We start from the raw sequence: 24,357 nt of genomic DNA, 5'->3' as shown, positions 1-24,357 counted from the left end.
ATGTTAATTAGCAGCGTTAAGTTAAATCACAGCAACTAAGTATGAATCAGCAGCTCTGGTTGGAGAGGCAATCATCCGCTTAATTTTCAGCCTTGGCTCATTGGGTCATTCTTTCTGTCACATTGGTCTAATTGTGATTTGAACTGTGGGAGCTTGTGGAAACCTGGATGCCGGCAACGCTGAGAGTCATCTACCCAGTAACAACTATGCCTCTTTATTAGCAGTAAATCATTGCATTAACGTCTGAGCAGGAAACCCCACCAGGCTCAGAGTCTAGTCAGCTCCTTGGCACACAGCAGCGCAGCAGCCAGCCATGCCATCAGGCTCGCAGGCAGATCTGGGCTGAGCAACAGCAGATATCTTTGCCACAACTGTGGAACGCTCATCAGCTGAGAGTTAAGCGGCAAAGACTGTCCGCTTCATTGTGGGGTTCTAGTGAAGCAGAACACCAACAAGCTTCGACAGCAGTGTACCCAGTGAGTCATTACCCTCATTAATCAATTTTCTTTTCTGCTGTGGCTCCTCCTGCACAGCAATTACATTATGTTGAGCCATTAAAATGCAAATTTGTCTTTCATTAGTTGGTTCATTTAAATACTTGAAGCATTGTTAAAAGTAGTATCCAGTTGCTTTTGTTCTATATTTCTAAGTGAGGAGATGAGGGACACAAAGTAAACAGTTAAATCCCAGACTATCATTCAGTTTAGTAACAGGGGAGGCTTTGTTTATTGTTTTTATTTTGGCTTTACTAAACAAGTGGTTATACTGCTAAGTAGGCATGTTCCAGTATGTGATTTTCACAGTTGGATAAAAATTCATAAATGTTTTAAAGTTTTTCAACTTATTTTTATTAGGATGATGCATAATTAGGCAAAAAAATAATCAGTAAAATTTATTTGTAGTTTGATGCCCTTATTATGTATATTTTGTGAAATTTGTTTTTCCTTTTCTGCTGCTGTTTTGAGTAACACTTGGAGTTTAACAAGCTGATAGTAGGTATCTACACTGAAGTCAATTGCTTTATTTTAGCTGTCATCATTTATTCCATATGCTTATTCACCATGAGTGGAACTAAACAAAAAGATAGTATTTCTTCACTTCATCAAATTTCATACTTTTACTCTCAGGAGAGATGCCATGCTTGATTTACATCCTAATAAACTAGAGCAAGAAGTTATTTTATTTTAGCAGTTCTATTCAGAAACTGGTATTTGTGTATTACCCATATGCATTACACTGAGAGAAATATATTTCAAACTTTGTTTTCCGCAAATGGAAAACAAAACAAAATAACATTTTCAGAAAATTACAGTATTGCACAAGTTGAATAAAACGGAAGAAATGTGGGCTTACTGGCAAGAAGTTTCATGTATTGTACAGCATTTGCACTCAGTGATTGGCTCTGTCTCCTTTTCCATGAATTACTGAGTTTATGTAGCAAGGCATGGAGAGGTTCAACCTGTGGTTCTGCTGAGATGTTGAAGAATGCCTTGTTTGCTTCAGCTGTCTCATCTCCGTCAGTATGGCAATAATCTATACATGTTTCATGGAGTTGAGGTCAGGCAAGGTCGCTAGCCAATCTAGCATATTGATACCACTGTTATTTGTTATTTGCCCATTCCTGTTAGAAAATGAAATCAGTATCTCCACAATGTTTTTCAGCAGAGAAAAGTATAAAATTCTACAGTTTTTCATAGATATGCTTGCTTTGGCTTGACAAAACACTTTGGATTAACGTCAATAGATGACATTCGTCTCCAAATCAACAGTTATGGAAACTTCACAATGGATCTCAAGCAACTTGGATTCTGCACATTTCAATTCTTCAACTACAGAGCTACATTCACATTTTCTGTTTCTTTAGCAGCGGGAAGACAGGTCTGACTTTGTCTTCTGTTATAGGAAGAATAGTCAAATATCAATCAATAATTAAAAATGCTGACAGTACATCTGGATATCACTTGACTGTTTAGGAAAGTAGCTTAGGCTTTAATTTCTTGTACATATACTGGATTTTATTTTCTGCACAGCAGATACAAATATAGCATTCTATTTAATCATACATAAAACATCCTTTCAGAGGATTTCAACATTGTTTTCAATCTTCTCTCCAGGTAGCTTGGCTCATGACATAACAAGAATCGATTTATTTCAGCACAGATTTTATTGTTTACTGTGTTGTCAGAGCTTTGAGGTTTTTAATCTCGACAGTTACCCCATTTGCAGTAAAGTATTTTTTCTGACTGTTCCTGGAAAAACATAGTAGAGTCAAATGAAAGCACAAATGGCAGCTATCATGTCTGTTCTTTACCTTTAAATGTACACAAGATAAATCCTTGGATGAATGGAAGCCTTTCACAATGCCTTCTTAGTGATTTATTGAGGTTGCTCTGGGAAGTGAAAGCCTGACTGACAAAGCCTTTGTCAGCTCACTCATTTCCTTTCACTGTACGTTTTGCATATCTTGCTGAGAGCCACAATCACTGATGATAAATAGACACTCTATCCCTAATCACTGCCACTGGGCAGCCATTACAGAATCGGCCACTCATTTTTGAGTTGGCAAGACAGCTCAGCAGCCCTGCCAGAGGCGGCTTTGCTTTGTCTGAGAAAGTGTCACCAGCCTGTGGACGTTATAGCTCCTTACTTTTACAAAAGCCCTGCTGCTTCACCTGAATAGCAGAGCTGCATAAAACATGGCAAGGGTAGGAAAGAAATAAAGGTTAAAACCTTCTTATTAGCCATCATAACTCAATATGTAACAAGTGATTCTGAGGTTTAAAATATTTTCCTACTGGGACATTTAGGTGCTTAATTACTAAAGGTTGTGAAAGGCATTTTTACAATGAACAACTAATGCATAAAGGGGAAACAATACCTTGCATCCAAATTTTACATTTACTGTAAAAACATGTATTATTTACATATTTTCACACTTGCAGAAACACGCTAAATTTCTTACTAATACAAATCAAGTAGTAGAAGGTTTATAAATATAAACACAAGCAACTGTAAACTTAATACAATTAATAGAGATTTGATTTGAGCCCAAAATGTTCCTGAATAAACATTGCATGTCTAATAGTGCGCAGGAGTTTTATCTCCCAGGTAATAATCCAGCTTTTTTTCACACTTTTTTAAGTGGTAGTTTTGCAACAATTTTGTAGTTTTTTTTTAAGGTTTTATAAACATTGTTCGACTTTGTCGATGTGCATTACTCTGAGTCTGTTAGTAAGACGGCAATAACATACATTGATATTTAAAAGATACCATATAAAAGAGTTGTATTATATGCTTAAGCATGTTATTTTAAGTGAAAATGTATATAGAGACTATTAAGAGAAGATGAACAGATGTGAGTGAATTCCCATCTTGATCATATGTTCCGAAGTGAAGCAAATTGCCCTTTTTGGCACCCAATTACAGTTTCCTTCTCATCCACTCTAGAAATGGCAATTTCCTTCTCAATGGGTCTCCAAGTCAATAAGTGCCATTCTGCTTCATCCTCTCAGCGATCAAGAGAGATAGTGATTATGGAGACATATGGCGACGCATGCAGTGTTACCTGTTATTTCATATTTGGCTTAGAACAAGGAATCTGCCACACATAAAGTAGCAAGGTAGTGCGCTTCATAGATTTTAGAATACATGTGGTTACTGGAAGTTGTGGAAAGGTTCTGAATAAGTGAAGTTGTCTCCAGATTTGCACTGATCTTAAAGAGTATTGCTATTGATGCAATAATTGTTGACTTTACTACAGTCGGAACACGTATTATTTATGACATTCAGTTTAACTGTGATTCTTGAGAGGTGGGACAAAATGGGTTTAAAATTTCCTTAAATATATTTTAATTGTTACTCAAGCTTATGTATACAAATATGACAAATAATGTTTTGGAAATGTAAAGATGCTAAGATGCAGGCTCCCAGTTGCAACATTGTTTTTTTGAAAATTACATTTTTAACAAGCCTGACCCAGAACTTTGTCATCACCATCTGACAAAAATAAATATAAAAATATTTTTTAATGACCTTATTAGTGATATTTGTACTCAGTTTTACAGACAAGTGCTTCTCAAGACACAAAATAAATATTATTTCAAAAAAACAACATAAAGTTCATCTGACGGAGTTGACAGTGCATGATGGTGTTGACGCAGAACTAAAGATGGTGACAAACTAGTGAGTAAAAAGAAATACTTGATCTGACGGAGTTGACAAAATGCCAAACTACCTCAATTTATATGATGTTATTTTGAAGGAGGCCATATTGTAGCTCATCGGGTCCATGAAATCTTTACAGTACAAGATTAAGTATTTATTTTACAAAATTTTATCAAGGTTTTGTAAATTGTCAGTTATGGCGTTGACACATCATGGTTGTGACGAGCAATTTAGGAATAAAATGGAAGAAAAAACTATAGAATAACATAATCTAACCAGAGCTGCTTAGCCCTCTTAGCAAAAGGAGAGAAAGAAAGAGGTCATGGGGTCCTCAGAAGTTCTGATGCCCCCAATAATGCCTGATTTTTTTTACATTATTTTTATGTCAGATGTTGTTGACAAAAACTTGGGACAAATTTCAATTGAGTTTGAAAATATATAAAAACAAATTTTAATTCGATTTATTGATACTTTTATAATTATTTATTTGAATACTTACACTTAATTGTCAGAATATATAATCTTAGTATTGCTTTATTTGTTTTAAACTATTATAATGTATTGAGTTCTGCTCCAGGACAAGGGATTTTACAGACACCATCCACCTACTACAATGTTTAAAATAAAAAATATTCAGCAAACACCAGAAAAACATTTATTGTTGTGCTCACATGGCCCAGGTCAGTTTAGTCAGATATTTGAAAAAATTATATTTTGTGTATATTTTATTCAAATTTTGTGCTTTATCCATACGACCTGTTTTGTCCCTCTTCTCAAGAATCACTATTAAAACATTTTTAAAGCAATTTTATGTCGTACAACAAAGGGGGGAAAAAAAATCTGTTTTAACTAGTGATCTTCTTTAATCAATACCACCCTGCAGCTGCAGGAGACTCAGACAAAAGAGGAGACAAAACACTGGGGAACATAATTACATGGATTCGCCTCTCTAGGCTGACTTTTTAAAGTTGGCTTGCCTCTAGATGTCTTTGGAGAGCGAGATCTCTTTATAACAAGCACACAAAGAGAAGGCGAGGGCATGAGAGCCTGGTGGTTTGAGAGACTTTCTCACAAGCACAGGTTCACCTCGCCAGTCTTATCCCCACAGTGACTAATGATTAAGGATTGGGTCAAATTGTGTGCTTGTAGGAATACAGCAGAATTTCCTAATTAACATTTGCTATCATGGGGATTCTGCAGGAACTATCCTTTTGTCTGTAATACCAACATACTGAACATTGTATTCCTTCAGGTGTTTCTGTCCAGAAAAGTTGAAGTTTAGCCACTGCAGCCCAGGTGTTCTCTAAAATCAGTGCTAATCAGAGCCAGATTTTTATAAATAACCAAATCTGTTGTTCTGACAATTGAAAGGAAATTGAATAGAAATTGACTTGATTCAATGCTCTCAGGTTTTTTTGACCTGTTGCGTTGTTTAAAAAAAGAAACTTTTCCCCAAGCTTATGAAGTATAAACATATATTTCTCATCATCTCCAGACAACAGTAGATACTGTGACCCACTAGTTGGGGACTAGTGGGTCACATTTTATTGTTATTGCAGCTGAACAATAAAATGTGGCCCACCATACTGACAACTGAAACTTTTACTTAATGTAAATAAATAACTATCTTTTACAAGAAACAACTTTGACTTTCATTGCTAAATCTTTATGTCCATGATTAAAACTGCATCGCGTATCAACCTATTAGTTTATATTATGAGCTGGAATTTCTTGTGGTAACTCATATCGCTCTGTTTACTGATGCAGATCCTCGTTGCTGTAGGACTAAAGGTTCTTAGAGCAGCTCATACTGGGAAATGGAAAATGTTTCCTTTGAAATGAAAGCACCCTTTCTTTCCAAAATAAAAGTGGCATATTTAGATTTTTGTGCAGTCAAAGACCCGGTATCATAGTCCAAGTACAGACACTGAGTTGCCAATAGTCTAAAAACCTGGATGAATGATACTCTTAGTGGAAGTGTGAAAATCTGAAGAGGGTAATTTCATATAATCAACAATGTTTAACAACTCTCTGTTAAGTTTTCCTACAAGTTGACTTGGAAGAAGTTTTATTACTTTTAATGCATGACCCAATGTATGATGAGAACACATGGCTGCTATTTTGTTTTATGCAAGTATTTTATGCCCAAATGTTGCACCAGTTATGCCATCTTTCCTCCTTTTGGCATATTCACCTGACTTTTTTGTGTTTCACATTTTTAAAATTTACCATCCCAATGTTAAACCCATCATGTTGAAAACTTACTGAATTAACAAAATAGTACTTTACAGATTTATTTTTCTGACAAAGAATATTAGTAAAACGTTTGTTTCAAAAACAGATTTTTAAAATATATATATATTTCTTCTTTGGAACATTCAGTTATGTCTCCTAAAACAGCTTCTCTTGTGTTCAGTTTAAAAATAATGTTGACACATTTTTTAAAAACATAGCCAGATTTCTCAGTTTGATGGACACTACATTTGAGGTCAGTGACACTTTGCTTGTGGTGTTGCAAAAGCCACTGAGCTTGTGTTGCAAAATGTTCTTGAACTCTTTCTGTTGTGAACATACCAAGTCATCTGTATATCACTGTTTAAGGACTGATAAGTTTCCAGAGACTGAGGAACAGTATTCATCTAGATTTCTTGCATGAAAACTGGTTGACAAAATTATGCTATGATATATTTTCCGCCAAGTAAATTTTAAACTGTATTTTAAACTAAATTTAAATTAGTATTTTTTTAATCCCAAATTTATTTAATTCTTGAAAGTAGCTGGTTCTGTCCATGAGACTTTTTTTAAATTTTCAAATTTAAACTATAAAAGAGAACAAAACTAATCAGTGTTGTAAAGCAAACTGGAATGATAAACTGTGAAATTTGTCTTCAGTGTCAGACTTCTTTCACATGCATTATATCCGCCTAATGCGTCTTTGAAATGAAGAAAACAGGCGTGCAATGCAAATCAGAACACCTGGAAGAGAGAAAACTTCCACACATCATCATACATTTCAGAGACTTCACTGACTGAAATATTTAGCTTCACATCTGGACTGATGTGCACCCAAAAGAGTTCCCAAACCAACAACAGCTTGAGTTTAGATGGGAAGACTTAGTACTGTGTTCATTTTTCCTTTCATACCACAACTTTATTCCTGACTTTAGGGCTTAGCTGAATTATGATATTTGACAATTTGATCTCCCTCTCTCGGTTCAACAGAATGGCGAGGCATCACTCTTTGAGGTGAACATTCGTTACGTCGGCGGGTTGCTCTCGGCATACTACCTGACAGGAGAGGAGGTAAGATTAATAGATGTCTGTTGTCCTTTTTCTCTGGTGAGATCTGCTGCTTCCTTTATCTCCAACCAGACCTGGAGTTTGAGTGATGAACATCCTGTGTGAGTGTGACAGTAGAGTGTGTTTGTGAGAAGTAATGTGTCCCCCAAACTATCATCAAGAAACTTCTAATGAAGCCTCTTTTTGGTAAGTTTTTTAATGGGCACTAATTAGACCAAAAAAAAGACAAAATAGTTACAGATTCTGACCAAATTTTAATAAAATTATGTTTAAGTTATAGATTACTTTTTCTTATATTAATTACATTTTGCTTTGTGGGCTTGGCTGAACCACCCATGTTTTTATTAGATAGCCAAGATTGGGTTGTGTGGTTATAAAAAAGACAGTTTGTCAAAGGAAATTTACTTGTGGAATTTCTGACTTTAAAAAAACATTTTTAATTAGTGAATGCTCTTAATCATTCATTTAAATGCTCAGATTGTAAACAGTCAACCTGTTTAAAGTGTATTAAATAAGCATAGATACTTTTGTGATTGACTGTTTAAATCCTTATTTGCAGAAATTTAATCATAAATTAATTGCTTGTAAATTTTCAAATGACTGAGTCTGTGATTAATGTACAAACTGATGTCATTGTGCTTCCAGTGATGTTATGCGGTTAGTGATGTAAATAATGTTTCTATAATTTGGCTTAAATGTTCAGTTTTAATTAGCTGCTAGGAAACATCTGGAATGTAAAACTCAAAAAGAGCCGATGCAACATTACACATTCAAAAATAAATCATACAGAAGGCAACTTAAAATAAATGTTGTCTTTGCTCCATTCACTCTGGGTGAAGATGTTATATTTTACACTGACAAAATAACTTATGGCAAATTTGGAGAATCTTTGAGAGTGTGAATGCAACCTTACTATTGCTATGCACCAAACTGACACCAGATCAGTTTTTTTCTTTACTGTTTTCCTCTTCCCATAAACATACTTCTGCACCTCTCCTGCATGCACTGTATATCATCAATACCTTGTTACAAAAATACCACTGTGTACATCTACAGTCACACCTTTCCTTATCCTCCAACCCAGCAAGACACTTCAGGCTTTATCATAGTGAGGCAACATGCTGTAGGATTACACTAATCATCAGTTCAGTATAGTCAGTTCTCTTATAAAATTCCCAACCTCTAAGTAACAGCATATCAAGGACAGACTACACCACTGCCACCACAACTTCAACTCATAACAGTCTTATACTGACTTTACAACTTTACTGTGGAAGTTGAAATGACTCTTGGGGTCCATATATTCTCTAATGTTTCCCAAGAGGCCACCTATGGTCTGGCCAATTCCGTTTTGACATGAGACCGTCTAATGATGTGAATTTAGACAAAGGCATTTATTAGGAATAATCTACACCCACAACTCAGTTTATTAGGGGCATCTTGCAGGTACTTTTCCTTCAGAACTGTCTTAATTCAGCAGGTTGTCTCAAACTGATTTTGCTTCATGTTGACATAGCAGCGTCATGCAGTTCTTGCAGATTTCTTGGCTACACATCCATTATGTAAAACATCCAATCCACCACATCCCAAAAGTGATCTACTGGATTGAGATTTGATGACTGCATACTGAACTCACTTCCTTGTTAAAGCCAGTTTAATATGATTTAAGCTTCATCATATGATGCATTACCCTGCTGAAAAGATAAATTAGTAGATGGTACACTGTGGTTATGAAATAATGGCCGTGGTGTGCAACAATAGTCAGGTAGGCGGTGGCAGTTAAACAATGCTCATTAATACAAAAGCCCAAAGTTTGCCACTAACTTGTGTGAATTGAACACAGTTCTTTGACTGGAATAGGGTCTGCCGTGGTCTTCTACTATTGCAGCACATCTGTTTCCATGTTTTACCTGGTGCATGTTCTGAAATATTCTTATCAAATTAAGACTATTTTAGCAAAACCTGTTTTGTGGGGAAACCCCAGTAGATAAGTAATTTCTTAGCTGGACTGGGTCGTCTTGTCCACATCTATATGCCTAAGTGCCTTTTTGCTGCCTCCATGTGATTGGCTGGTTTGCTACGTGTGTAAATACACAGTAATTAAAAAATAAGATATTTTATCTTCCAAGAAATACAAAAATAATCTTTCAAAATGTAGTCTGAAAAAAATACAAAAATATATTTTTTTAAATCTGAATCTGAAAAAATAAAAATAATTAAAAAAAACAACTAGAAATAACCTAACATCATTGTAATTGTGATTAATAAAATTAGACGTCCGTAAAGCAGGATTTGTACATGTAAGCTGTATTTTATAAAAATACACCAGTATTAATGAGAGTTTAACACCGCTAAACTTTTCTATTTATATTCTGCTTTATATAAAGTGGCGATGAAGTAAATAATTTTTTGTAAGATCGTTATTAATTCCATTTTACAAAAATATTGTCTCAAATCAACCCTGAAGTTTAAAAAAATATATATTTCTAGAAACTTCAGGGCAGTTTAAGGTTTTGTTAAAAGACTCGAGCTTTGTACGTTGATTTTAAAAGATGTCCTTGAGTCTGCCACATTCATTTGAGAGAAGCTGCTGGAAGCAGCAACTTGTTGTACTGAATCCGACAAACATTGCGTGTGCTAAAGCTGGCTCTGCTTTAGAAGAAGCGTGACGACCCTGTAAGCCTTGCCTGGATAAATAATTGTTTAAAATTGCCTATGACGACTACACAACACGAATGGTCGAGTTTATTATCAGAACATTGTGGAGTCACCAGAGGTTAACATGTCGCCATAATAAGTATCTGCAGCCTTTTGGAGCATGCACATTTTATCCACTGCAGCTGCACGTTTTTGAACACTGCAGTCAGAGGAAAGAGACTAAGATATGTGCCAAAGCAACATTAGTGGAATGAAGATGCAGTGACATATGAACATTCGGTCGCTTTAATGGACATTGATTTGCAGGCCAGCTGAGTTGAGGAGAGAGTGGGGTAAAATTCTTCACTACTGCTGAATGAGTGAAATCTGAATACATTACCAGAGCAGAATATATTGTCGGATCCATTATTTCACATTTGCCTGCCTTTAAAGTCATGCAGAATATATTCCTCTGTTTTATTCACTGCTCCTTGGAAATTTCTATAAATGGAGTCATTGATGGCAATTTCTAAAATGAACATACTGTATAAAAAATCATTTTCTTTAAAGATTGCCTCTATTTTACCACGTCACTCAAACATAACCTGTTATGAATTCCAAGCACCTTGAATAAAAACCTACTTATAGCCTTAATTTTTTGACTTCTTTGCTTGGTTAATCATGTTTGCACACTAACTAGTACTTTTTTCTTTTATTTTACATCCTTTATTTGAACAATGCCATCCTTTTCAGTCTTAATTTATTAACAAATCTGTCGATACCCTTTGCCCTGTGCAGATATCAATCACATGGGTTTTTATGTCCTTACTGAGAGCCAGATTTATACCAGATCGCCCACTCTCCCCTTGAATTCCCCCCATTAGAAACTTCCCCCTGCAGTCTGGCGTTCAATTTGGATGATAAAACCAACAGATTGAAGGTCTGTCGCTGCTGTTGAGACTTAAATCTGCTGAGACATCGTACAGGAGACTATTATGAGATTGTGGATCCCGTTTGACCAGAGGATATTGGGCAGCTGGTGCTGCTGTAAATGATTGCTTTGGAGCGGAAGATGATTATGACTCCTTGTGGGACACAGTTTGCTGGAGAAGTGCTTCAAGCAGAACGGCAAAAACACCTAACCATTAATAACTTTCTGTTGTTTTGACCATGTGGGATGTACTTTTAATGTGTGTGTTTTCTTGGAGCCCAGAAGGCATTAATGGTCAGTCATATAGAAACGGTCCTTACACCGTCTTGTTCAAGGTGGTCCAGCTGCTGCTGCTGTCATCTGTCATTACAACTGCCTGCTTAGGTCCAAAAATTTGCACAAAACAGACAATTATTGTAGGCGCTACTGTGTTTTGTTTTTAATTTTGTTGGATTGCATGTCACTTGGTTCAGAATTCAGAAAGGAAAGAGAGACAAGAGGGAGTACCTGCATCAAAGATCCCAAGATCGAAATTCAACTGAGATGTTTGTGTTGAGGGCCAATATCTTTTGCATGCTCTGTCCCATGTCACATATCTTTTGTTGTATTTTGTTTAAATAGAATAGATTACCCAAATAATGATAATTCATTCTTTCACTCATGGAAATCTGGTTTTGCATGGAAAACAAAGGAGCACCGGTACGTGTAAAACTATGACAAGTTGCTTTTCTGTACATTGACCAACTGTAGGTTGGCTACTAAAGCAGATAACTTGAGGAATTAAGCAGTTAATATCAGATTTTTTACATTGTTGTTAAAAATAACTGTATATTTAAATAAATGATTTGATAAAAGTATAACTCAGAATTTGTATGTTGTTTTAGCACCAGCAGCACAACCATTGCGTTTCTGTTTCTAATAAGGTATTGTCATACTTTTAGGTCTTTTGAAATTATTTTAGCTTCTTTTGTGCTTGCTCAGTAATACCATGAGAATTTCATGCTGGCCCATGCCTAATATACACACGTGGTGCAATGTCACAGCCAATTATGAGTAATTGGCCAGTCAAGACAGCAAGACTTTTTTAAATTGTATTTTTCAAAGTACTTTATGCTGCATGTGGCATACTTGTATAAAAAAGGTCTGCAGTAGGACTTTCTTTAAAAAAAATAATGCATAAATGCTGTCCTGAAGACCAATGTGCTGGTCCCCACCCATTTCCTAATAGTGCATAATGTTTTTGATATTTATTTATTTGACAATGCAGACAAACATCAGAATTCTTGTTTTACTTCATTATAATAATTTCAAAACAGACATTGGCTAATACAGATTTACAGTATGACATTTCAAAATTGGCTTTAAATTTAAAAAAAAAAACAATTTAATGAGTGAGTCACAACTTACTTGCTTATGAGATTCATATAGTGTGGCCTTTCCAGTTCATCTTATTCTTGCTTTTCTTTGTCAGGAAGATATATTTTGTTCCAATCAGCTTCTGCTGGAGGGATTTATTCTTGCAACACACTACCAGAGTCTTGCATAGCCTTATCATTGATTTATAATCTTAGATTTGACGCGGCATATACAACTACAGTCTTCATAAACTTATGTTTTGCTCCTGCTGTTTTTCTGCTGTGCAAAAGGCTAAGTATGTTTATCTTGAAAATAACATATTGACTGTAACATATGCACAGCATTCACTGTAAGAGATAGAAGCACTTGTCAAGATGTTTTATTATGTTCAAAGTGAATATGTATTTTATGTAGTGAATGTTATTTGTGGATATCTGAGCAAAGTAGCTGGAAAATATGATATAGACATAGACAGGAAGCAGCAGCACACTATCACCTTGAAATTTAAACTCGGAGTCAATAAGCAAGATAATGTGCACAAATTAAGTTACTGATTTGTAATCTGTGCACTTCAAAATATACTGTTATTGTTAAAACTTGGCTACACACCTTGCTTGGGGCCCAAGCCAACTCCATCCCAGACAGTAGATTTGTAACAGTTGTCAGGAGCTTTGTCTGGAACTCCCTTTACTAATAATTTAAAAATCCACTTGAAGATGTGTGCCAAAAATTCAGGGGAACGACTGACAACGCCTGAGTGGTTTATTTCTACTTGATTATGCAGCGTCAAAACCGATCACAGCATTGACTGTTTAAATGTTTTAGAGCAGAAACTTTAATTAATGGCAGATAAATTCAGAGGTAGTCATTTGATCAGAGGTAAAAACAGGTTACACATCATCTTTGATAAATTATTATGATCTGTATTGGAAGCAAAAAAAAAAAAAAAATCTGTGTTGCGTTTAACTTAAGGGATTTGGAATTTCTGTTCATCAGTAATGCAGCATGTATTTCTCAGTTGAGCTTTTTCTTCCCCTATAACTCACAAATTAATGCTTAAAGATAGTTTTTTTCATGCGCTCTTGGTTCATCACTGCCATTTAAAGTGTAAATTAAATATCCTCAGTTTGCTTGGACATAGCTCAGGGTTCAATGGTATACTGCTTCATCTGTGATAAGCTTTACTTAGGAAGGACAGGTCATTTGAAATTCTAAAATTATTACATTTGCAAATGGTTGGTTATTGCACAATATTGTTTTTCTGTTCAAATTTACTTTCATTCAAACTGTACTTAGTCTCCAATACTAAAAGCATTTCCTAGAATATTTCAAAGGCCAGCCTCTGCCCCCGGGTTTTATTGGAAATTTATTCTGTTTGCTATTCATACATGTACGCAGTCAAAGCAGGTGAATCATTTGAAGTGCTTTATCCAATGAACTGTTAGACCTTAACTAACATTTTTAATTTAAAAGAACAAAAAAGACAAATAGATGTAAGGCTTGCATAACATTGGCGCAATTAATTGATATTTGTAATATATCGCTGGATAAAAACTTGTTAAAGGGTTGTTAATTTTGGTTCAACTCTTTGGTTTCAACAACTAAGTATAGTTTTAGCTTGAAAAAGTACAGAGTTTTTTTCTTCTACGACATTCCTTTGTTCTGTACACAGAATCTATTTAAGTTTCTGTGGTTTTGCATTCATCTGCATACCTTCTACCTGTTAAGATTTTAGTCTTGAGGCTTTTGTTACCTGAACCTGTTTAAGTAAACTCTCAATTTCTCCACAAATCTGTGTGATTTCTGCAGTCTTATTAGCAGCTGTTCATGCCTCACGTGTTTCATTTGTCACTGTCCGTTTTTATGCATGTATAAGCGTGGCGATGAGAACTTGTTGCCTCGTTCTTTTAGCAAGAACAGTGAAGAGTGAAGGCAGACTTGCAGAAGGAAAAAGAATAAATTCAATCAGCCTTGTGTGAAAATTGCCTGTGGGCTGAGCTGAGGCAGCAGGGAGAGAGGCAGGCAGCAGCCGGGCTGAGAGCTCAAATGATCATCAGCAAGCAAAAGAGGAAACGAAGAAAGCAAGCAAAGGTGATTACTGAAGGTGAGAAAGATGGGAAGGCTGTGTGTTCATCCGCTGCTCAGCAACTGCAAGAGTGTCTCAGAAGGTGAAACATGGAAGGAGAGTGAGGAAAAAGTTAGAAAGTCTAAAAGTTTGAACACGCTAGGAGATGGCATGGGTAGAACTAACAAGGGGAACAAGAAGTGGAATTCTCTGCTCCAGATCAATAATGGGATACAATAAGTAGAACATGCAGTGGAAGACTGCACATGTTGGGAATTTGTTTTATGCTTAAACATTATTGCCTATCTTTTTTTTGTCTCAGGAGTAATTACAATTGCTGACAAACAGCCATTATTAAAGTATTCTTTGCTCGAAAGATAAAATGACCTAAAACCTGTTCATAGACTTGAGCATTTTTCTTTCTTTTCACAGATCACTGTGATGTACAGATACAAATTTGTATTTCACTGTAAATTGTCACTGCAATCAGAAAAACACCAGTTATGATTAAAAAATATGATTAACATTAAAAAAGTGCTCTGCTTCCAAATTAAGACATGACTTAATTTGTGGATACAGAAATAGATTATCTTTTAAACTGCATTCTTTTTAGGCCAATAAGGATATTACAGGCAGCTTTTTCCATCTTTTCAGTATCATCTATTTGTATTTCATTAGGTATTCATTCTTTGCCGCTGATTTTTTGTTAAAATCTGACATGACTATATTCCTTTTCTTTTTTTTGGTAGGCAGAAGGGTTTGATCCATCAGTTTTTGGATGCTTTTCTTCCCATCTAGGCAGAGATTCCAGCTGTTGTCTCACTTTACAGAGATGTAACTTGCACCAGAGGGGTGACAGACATCTACCAGTTCTCATATGCATGATAGCCATATTTTTACATGTATATAAAGTCAAATTGCATGCTATAACATTTTTATAGAAAAGTAAGCAGAAGTGGGTTTGTTGCTTTGAAGTATTGTGGGCATAAACACCAATCTGAACACGACGCATAATTTCTGGTATATAAAACTAACGTGGATTTTTTTTCTTCATATTCTAAAGCTTGAATAATCCCATGAATTGAAATTAGGAAGATTTGTAGGAATGTGGTTTTAGAAAAGTATTCTGAATCCAGACATAATTGGTGGCCTGCCATGTGTGACGGGCCTTTTTAGTCCATGTAGGATAGACAGAAGAATAAGAAACCGATGGGAATAAAAGTCAGAAAGCAATTGAGGAAGAGAAAAGATGAAAGAATAGTATTATTCTGTTTTTGGGTTTTGGACAGGTAAACGATTAAGAACCAGACAATAAATTGTAGCAGCCACATAATGAATTTGCTCTTTTACAATCCTGTCAAAACAAAAAATAAAAAGGTCAAAACAGTCACTCTAAAAATAAATACCTCCTGATATAAAGTTGGGTGTTTTCTTAAAGTGAAATATTTGTTGCTTTCCTATTGTGTTAGCTGCCTATAGTTATTCTGGGACAAACAGATCAACCTGTCAAAGACTTTCACCTATGGCTTCTGAAATGTGAGAAGCAAAACCTCCTTATTTCTACTCACTGCAACTCTTTTAAAATGTGTCTTTATTTATGTCCTGCAGTGTTTTCCACAGCATCACCTTTAAGATACTATAATCTTAGATGCTTTTTTTAGTTTCTGAAGGAAAAGGTTTGCACAAGTGCATGTTGTTTTCCCCTTCTAATTTAAGCGACCCACTTCTGTCTCTAAATTTTGTCTTCTACTGGGTCGTAACACAACACAGCACTCGCACACACAGAATAACTAAATATCATGCTGAGAGAAAGACAATGAGTTTTGGATCCCTGTCAGATGTGAAGTTTGTCAGTTTTGCATCATAAAGCTCTATCATTAAGTGTCAGGAGGAACTCTGCTGTCATATTCACGTGCAGTGTGTTTGCTGCCTGCATTAACAAGGAAACAAAGGTGTCTCTAAAACTGAATGATGTGACCTTCACACACCATGCAGAGGATCATGCTGGCTAAACATATTCATAGCTCACCCAACATCAGCCCTTATGCCTTAAAGCTCAATAAAAAACTTTGTCTACTGAAAGAATATGATAATGATCCCAGCATGGCTGTTTATAATTTTTTTTCTCCTTGCATCTCATTCCAAGAGTGCCTGCAAGGAATTTTTAGCTCTCTTTATATTTTCTGCACTGATGTATCTGAATTTGAATTGCTTTACGTCAGGTACATTTTCCTTGTTGTACCTGACGTACAACATATGTATGTATGTCAACATACAAAACTTATTACAAATGTAATATAGGGATTATACATTTTCCACTTTTACAGTGCTGAAATGCAAATATTTCTTCTGTTTGCTTTTTTTTGTCACACTTAAATGTTTCAAATCAAACTATTTTTTATATCAGGGTGACTGATATGAAGTAGAGGTAAGTGATTTGTTGAAGTTCTGTTGACTAGTTTCACTTGAATAAACAAAATCTCCTATTTATATATATATTTTACTGTAGGTTACAGTTCTGTTGTATTTTACACATTTTCATTTTTCAGTTGCTTGCTGGTCAAATTGACAGGAGCTGCATTTGTCCTAGAGTCTAACATTTTTTTTAATATCATAACCTTTAGAACAGGGGTCTCAAACTCCAGTCCTCGAGGGTCGCAGTCCTGCAACTTTTAGATGTGCCTCTGCTGCACCACACCTGAATAGAATAATTTTCAAGTCATTAGCAAGGCTCGGAGAACTGATCTACATAAGGAGGAAGTAATTAAGCCATTTCATTCCATTGTTTTGTACCTGTGGCACATCTAAAAACTGTAGGACAGCGGCCCTCAAGGACTGGAGTTTGAGACCCCTGCTTTTGAATGTTTATATCAAGAAAATCATACCTGTCTATACAAGATTCGCAAAATGAAAGTCAGAAGAAATGTTTCTTAATACTGTGTCAAACAGAATTAAAGTATTGAAGATGATGTGTTTAAGATTCATAGGTCACTCACTCTGCAGATTGGGCCAACAAATTAATCCTCACTCTCTACTTCAAGTCTGTATTAGAAACCACAGTACTTATAGAATACCGGAGACTTTCTAGAACCACCATTTAAATGTGTTGGTTCACCTTACTTCTTCAAAAGTGGATGGGGTGCAAAGGGAGACCCATACCAAATGCATATAACAATATAGAATTCAATTCCTGCTAAAGGAAAGTGGCTTGAAAGAAGTTAAATTTTGTGAGGGCATTCATACACCACATGTCATCCTGCAATCAAGGAGTATGCCACAGGCTGACCAATTGCACAAGACCACCTGGCTTCCTACAAAACCCACAGTGCGTCCTCTATGTCTAGCCACCTTCTGCTTTGACTTTCGAATCATTTGCCTGACACTAAAACTCCATGCATGATGCCATCACTTACACACATTTGGTAGCTGTTTTAGATGTGCCAGCTGCTCATAAATAGGACCATTTGCATCCCTGTTCTGCAGGTGTACCAAATTATGTGGAAATTAGAGCATTACATCAGGGTACCTAACTATAAGCTCAACTATTTAGTATGAGTCTGTGGAACTTATTTTGTACACAAAAACTGAGCTAAATACTCACATTTTTAAGTCTAAAATATATATTAGTCTCTCTTAAAAAACAAGACAACATGCCTTAGCATAAATGTTTTTTAGATTTACTACTTAGAAATTCTGCAGAATGGGCACATCTGGAAATATTTATCGTTGGCACCTGTACGACGACAATAGTAAATAACGTTGTTTAGTGGGAGGAGTGGTCCTTTAAAAATAACACTGGATATGATGTAACCTTTTAGTAAAAATGCCACAGTTTACAACATTTGCATTTCTTCACAAGCATTCTCGTTGTACCTTACCAACAGTAATTATAAAACAATGTTTTCTTGAGAATGATGGGTGGCCATAGTTTCCACATGGCTATCTGTTTCAAAATTGTCTTATAAGCAATGCACAGCACTAGGTGGAGAACCAGTAGAACTATAGTTCAGTTCAATGTATATATAATTCATGCGAAATGTTGTCTCAAGATACTTTAGAAAAAATGTTGATTCAATCTGATTCAATGCTCCATATACATACATGCAGAAAAAAAATGCTTTTGTCTCCATATACTTAAAGTCAAAAGCACTTTTTTTCTGCATGTAATTAAAATGGACTTACATTCTAGAGATGTTATGACAGAATTTCAGCTGCTATAAAACAGTCTCTTTTTAAAACCTTGGTTTATTCATTACCAGAAGCTGACCTGTTCCTCTTCAGTTCATGTATCCCTGGAAAAACACCTTTGTAAGATACAGATAGTTGAATGCAGTCATTAAAACATTTACTTCAAGGTAATTTGATAATTGATATCTAGTGTTAGCTGTGCCCTCTTAGAAACATCAGTGGTACTGTGTGAAAAGCACTCTGCTTCTAAAAGGAGAGAAAACAGGTAGTGTGCTTAGTCATGACAGAATCCTAGCCACACAGGTCCTCCAGGTAATGTTTCATCCTCATTTGACCTCCTTTCTAAATGTGCTGTAGTCACACAATATTACCTGAAAGTCAGCTCCACTCAGTAGTGACTGTGCTCTGAACTCTGTGCCTCTGATTCAACATATTGTGATATGATTTTCTTGCTGATGTACTTTGGCATTTTTTTCTATTCTTGGATTAGGGAAGTATCTCTTTTCCCCAAACATTTCCTGTGGATTTGCAGCTCTGCCGAGTATGAAACAAAAGCCGGGTGTCTAGTTTACTTTCTGCCATTCTGTGGAATGTCTTGGCCTTCTCTTTGAGCACAATGGTCAAAATCACCGAAGCATACATTTTTCTCCGCCAGTCTGAAATCAAGTTCAGCATTCATACTGCTTTAGCCCGATTGTGGAAAACAAGCCCGGTGTTTGAGCTTTGGCAGTCAATCTGCAGTTCTTTGTCTCTGTCACATACTTTCATTTCTCTCACATCACCTATGGCAGCAGCCACCAACATCTCATCCTCCCTGCCATGACTGTGCATCACTGGGCAAAGTGTTTGGTTGTTGTAGAAACAATTTTAAACAGTGATACTTTTTTTTTCTCCACAGTACGTCTACAGTATGCAGGGAGTGGGTTGAATAAATCTGAAGCACTAGTATTTACCAGAATATGCATTTAGAAGATCACTTTTCAGCCATCCTTCGGGGAGAGACATGGATATACTCTAACCAGTTGAAGGGGAGAGTGCCTTTACTCACTCTCCATCCACCAACACACACTCTGTCTGTTTCTTACATAAGCAGAGCCGAGAGGAATAGAAAAATATAAAAATGAATTGTGGCTGAAACGTGGAATAAACAATTAGCCTGTGCAGGTGGGGGAGACTAGACTGAGCTGAAATATTGCAGAGGTGATGCTCAGTGTGCCTGTATAGTGATTATACAATGATGCTTCTTGTGATTTATGAGCAGGTATAGCGTTAGAATTTATTTGTAGCAGTTTGTGGAATCATCTGATGAAGTCCTTTGAGCATAATGTAAAAAAAAATGTGAAAACAAGCCAGCAGATTCAATGATTTGTGATGTGGGTCATTCATAGCTTTAAAATTCCAGCACAGATTCCCACAAAATGAGATGTGGAGGAATTTATTGTTCTGTTCATCATATTTTTCTTTAGTCATTTTGGAGTGTGACAGGAATAGTTGGAGCCTGCAGAAGATATGATATCCTTAATGGAATACTGTTTCACAAAAAAACCTTGTTTAGCAGCGAGGGTAGGTTAAACGTGTCAAAATACCATTGAAATGAATTAGAGTCAAGATTTACACTCTTCTTAGATGTATGCAGATAGTAACTTTTTCATTTAAAAGACGCAGATACATCCTTTCATGAAATATACAATTAAAACGTTTTCACCTACGGTTGAAATATTAAAAATAAAGTAGTATGTGGATCTAACAATTCCATGATTTCCACTCAGTAGAATGACTTTCACCAAGAACAAACACTGTAGTTTCTTGCCTGTCTTCTTAACATGGCTGTTTGCGTGGGAGATCCAAGCAAAGTAACATGCGCAGATAGAAAACGTCAAAGTCAGAGGTGATGCATTTAATAGAAATACTTTCACAATTATCTGAATAAGTACCAAAACATGTCTTGACCTAAATTATCAACGATTCGAAATAGATGAGAAGAAAGCTTTTTTTGTCAACTACTTGACTCCTCCACAAGATCAACTTTGATAGGTGGTGAAAGGTGAAAATCTTTCATTAAGCAATAAATGAAGGTAAATTGTTTATATGTAAGAGCTTTTAAAATTCACCGTCTCAGCACATAACTTTGTTTAGACCTCTTGTTTCTCTAAATACATTTGAAATGGTCTCTCACACAGAAAACATTCACATAGTATTTACCTCCAGTGCATATTTTTTATTTTCTCTAATCAGCTGCTGTTTGGAAGCAGATTTGATAAATTTGTTAAGCTCATTCAAGGAAAACTGTCTTGTTCAGAATAAATATTAAGCAAAAATTTACAGATTCTTTTTAGAAATTGACCTAGTCTTGTCAGGCAAATATGCTTAAGTAAATGTTTGATGTTTAAAGTATGTGTGTGTTCTTCTGCCTGTGTAAACAATGTGGGAGCTTCTGCATTTTATCTGTTTGTCTCCTTTTTTCTTGAGAGCTGAAAAGTGGTCTTGGAAGAAATTTCATTTCCTCAGATCAAAGTGGATCATCATAATCGCAGAGTAACCTGCTTCGCTCTGTAGCCTCCGCCGCGGGCTTAGCAGTGAAAGGAAAGCTCCCGTTCTCAAACCCCCCATTCTGCTCTGTGTACAAACACCTAATCCCATTTGTGCTGAGTTAAAATAACTGTACTCAGCTACACTCTGCTCCCTGCTTTCAGTTTTACAGTGGAATTAAGAGGCATCGGGTAAAACTACATCTCAAAACCAGCAGCTCGCGCATTGTGCATTATAGCTTGTTGGAACGTTTACATGCGCAGCTTATTTATATATTTGTTTGTGTCTTGCTAATAATAACTTACTGAGTAAATAAATCTGTCAGTCAACATGAAGATGGCTTGGGTTTTTTTAGGCCTGAAGCCAAGCTGAGCTTATAAGGGTTCATTTCAGTGACTGCTTGAATTATTATGTGATCAAGAAAACAATTGGCATTTTCTACTGCAGGAAAAATTCATGGCCCTTTTTCTCTTTCTCCACTGTCGACCTTGATGTGCTTCCACTTTTTCTCTGTGTAAATGTGAGTTTTCTTCCCATATAAAAGCCGTTCAATTAGTGTTTGTAGCTATACATAGCATTCTTACTGCAGTAATTAGACTTATCCTGGAAAAGCTTTGGGACAGACCCAAATGAGCACATACCTAAATAGCTCTCCTATTGAGAGAGTGATAAAATGTCTGTTTTGCTTTGGTGAGTTATTTATTTATTTTTTTTAAGTTAGGCTGAGAGGATGTAACACAGGTTAAACAAATCAAACCCAGGCAGACTGCTAGGTTGCTTTTAATGATGTCGGCCTTGTGGCATCAGGGCCTTTTCATTGAGACTTTTCATAGCTCTCAGCCTTGGGGTCTCATTTTATAAGCTTCAGTGCACATTTCTATTCAAAAATAGCCCATTTATCAGTGTGAGGGGGAGGAGGAGGCAAAGAGCTAAAAATGCAAGTAGTCCTATTATACTTTTGACTTGAAAACTCATTTTTAAGCTGAGATTGTTTTATACCCGAGGCATGCTTCTATTGTAGCCGTTTTGCTTTCCTGTTGGAAAATAATTTGATTCATTTAAAGAATGCACTACTATTGTCAGAGCACATAATCTAGGATTATTTAAGAGGTTAATGAGCCGACTTTAGCCATAAAATTATTGATCCTTATGGCTTTGGATGCAATCAATGCCTTTCAGGAAATGAAGATCTATGTGTGATGGGAATAGGGGCTGGTTTGTTGCTGTGGAGTCTTGGTACTGCATACAAATCACAGTAAGATAAACTTTTGACAACATATAATATTTCAATGTCAGTCAAATAAGTTCACAAGAAATAACTCTGAAGGTTGAAGCATCTGATTTCATGTAAACCCCACAAACTTCTACTTTATTCAGTTTTTTTAATCATTTGTTTTCACAAGTTTTCTTGATGCACAGCAGTCAGTAGAAAACATATCTGAAGTTTGTGTATCATGAACTAACAGTCAAAATGAATTTGTGGGGCTTCCTTATTGCTTTCCTGAGAGTTAAACTGAAAACATACATGTTTGAGTTGATGGGATTATTTTTTCAAACCCTGCAGCTCCTACTATGGATTCTGCTGCCAAGGAGACATTTTGGATTCAGTTCATGTTGGCCATAAATGCTTTTTATTCAGAACAAGACCCTGTGGAATTGGTTTGGGAGGCAGCCTTCTCTAAACATGAGCTAGAGAGATAAACATGCTCTCCTATGTGTGTGTGTCGATTGTCTGTATACAAAACACTAGCTCTTCAACAAATAAGCACATTGAATATGACTTCCCACATTTCAGACAGACATTGTGGGTAGTTCAGTTTCAGAAAAGGAAAAAAGAAACAAGAATCTAGAGTAGAACAGTAGATTGCTGACAGCTACGTTGATTCAAAGTGGATTTTAGGTCAAGAAGAGAAGTTGAACTGAAATACTGCCACAGAAGGAGAATGACAACAGCATGAAAAATAACCTAATTCGGTCCTGAGCACTAAGTCTGTCTCGCTGAATTCCATTTGGCTGATTAATATCTCCTTGGCATTCCCAGCGGTGTAGCATACCGCGAGAGCTGCTGTGGCTTTTTCAATTCCAGATGTAATTGAGTGGTTTTATGAAGTTGCATTGGTCATTAATTAAGCACATAAAAAGCAGCACATTAATAGGGGAGACAGGTTAGAAAGTCTAGTCAATTAGATGATAACGAATGAATAAAATTTCCCCATTTGTGTCCTGGGGAAATTCAATTATTTTTCACCCTCACTGCTTCATCAGCAGAGCTGCTGTGTGTGTCTAACAGCTCAGGTGGATCAAAAGATTAGTGCCGTTCACCACAGATGACTGAAGGTTTCTGTGTGTAGTAGCAGACCTGCCAAACATGTTGACACATCAGCACGACACCAGAAGAACCCAGCTGTCAATTAGTTTCTTGGTATATATTCTAACACAGTTGAGCCAAGCCTCTCTCTGACCACATGAACAGAAGTTTGACGCAAACTATTAGGGAAGATGAATGACTTTCAGGGTCAGGTCTGCTGAGCATCGTTCTTCCTCGCCAAGAAACAGCCTCACTCTGACTGAAATGTGCCATTATGGCCGAAGAGCCTGTCCTTTTGCTCAGTTTGTGGTTAATGGGGCCCAGACCTGCAGCTGTCCAGGCATCCTTCAGCAGTCGATAGAAGAGAAGAATCAAGACACCACTTCTCGAGAGCTGTGAACATTATAACATTGTAAAAATGAAACGGCACAATATATATGTTAAAAATGAAATCCTAAATACAATCACCAAAGACTGCTTTGGTACAGATTTGACTTTTACACAAAAAAACTGCTTTTATCTAATTTTCTGGGCATTTATATTTAGTCATAATGTGTAATTTCATGCTAATGACATCCATGAACCTTCAACTGAATGTGAACTCATGCAAGACATTTTATCTACAATGATAGATTACTGACATTTTTTGGTCTCTCATCCCTGAATGTGGTAGAAAAATATAAAAACAGATGAATCCTTGTTTTCTTACATAATTTTGTGTGAAATTCCTGCCATGTTTGTCTTATTTTTCTTCTACACTTGCGTCATGCTCAGTTTCTGTGAGTAGCTTTCTTTAAGAGCATCACATAGTTCTAAAATGAGCATTCTTAAGCATTAAAAAAACTAGGAGAGAAAGCTAACACTTGCCTGTTTCAGAGT

General features: G+C 36.1%; 1 protein-coding gene across 2 annotated transcripts in view; it reads left to right on the top strand.

Annotated features, from left to right (window-relative positions):
• The window catches only part of LOC114141878 (mannosyl-oligosaccharide 1,2-alpha-mannosidase IA), a 208,692-nt gene that overhangs the window by 137,144 nt on the left and 47,191 nt on the right, over window positions 1–24,357 (top strand). For both annotated transcript variants that reach the window (XM_028012751.1, XM_028012752.1), the window contains exon 4: window positions 7,387–7,467. In XM_028012751.1, the coding sequence (XP_027868552.1) occupies window positions 7,387–7,467 (81 nt within the window). The remainder of the gene's footprint in view (window positions 1–7,386; window positions 7,468–24,357) is intronic.

Source organism: Xiphophorus couchianus, chromosome 3, assembly GCF_001444195.1.
Source record: "Xiphophorus couchianus chromosome 3, X_couchianus-1.0, whole genome shotgun sequence".
Lineage (NCBI taxonomy): Eukaryota > Metazoa > Chordata > Actinopteri > Cyprinodontiformes > Poeciliidae > Xiphophorus > Xiphophorus couchianus.
The sequence above is the reverse complement of the archived record's forward strand: the minus strand, read 5'-3'. Positions and strand labels throughout refer to the sequence as shown.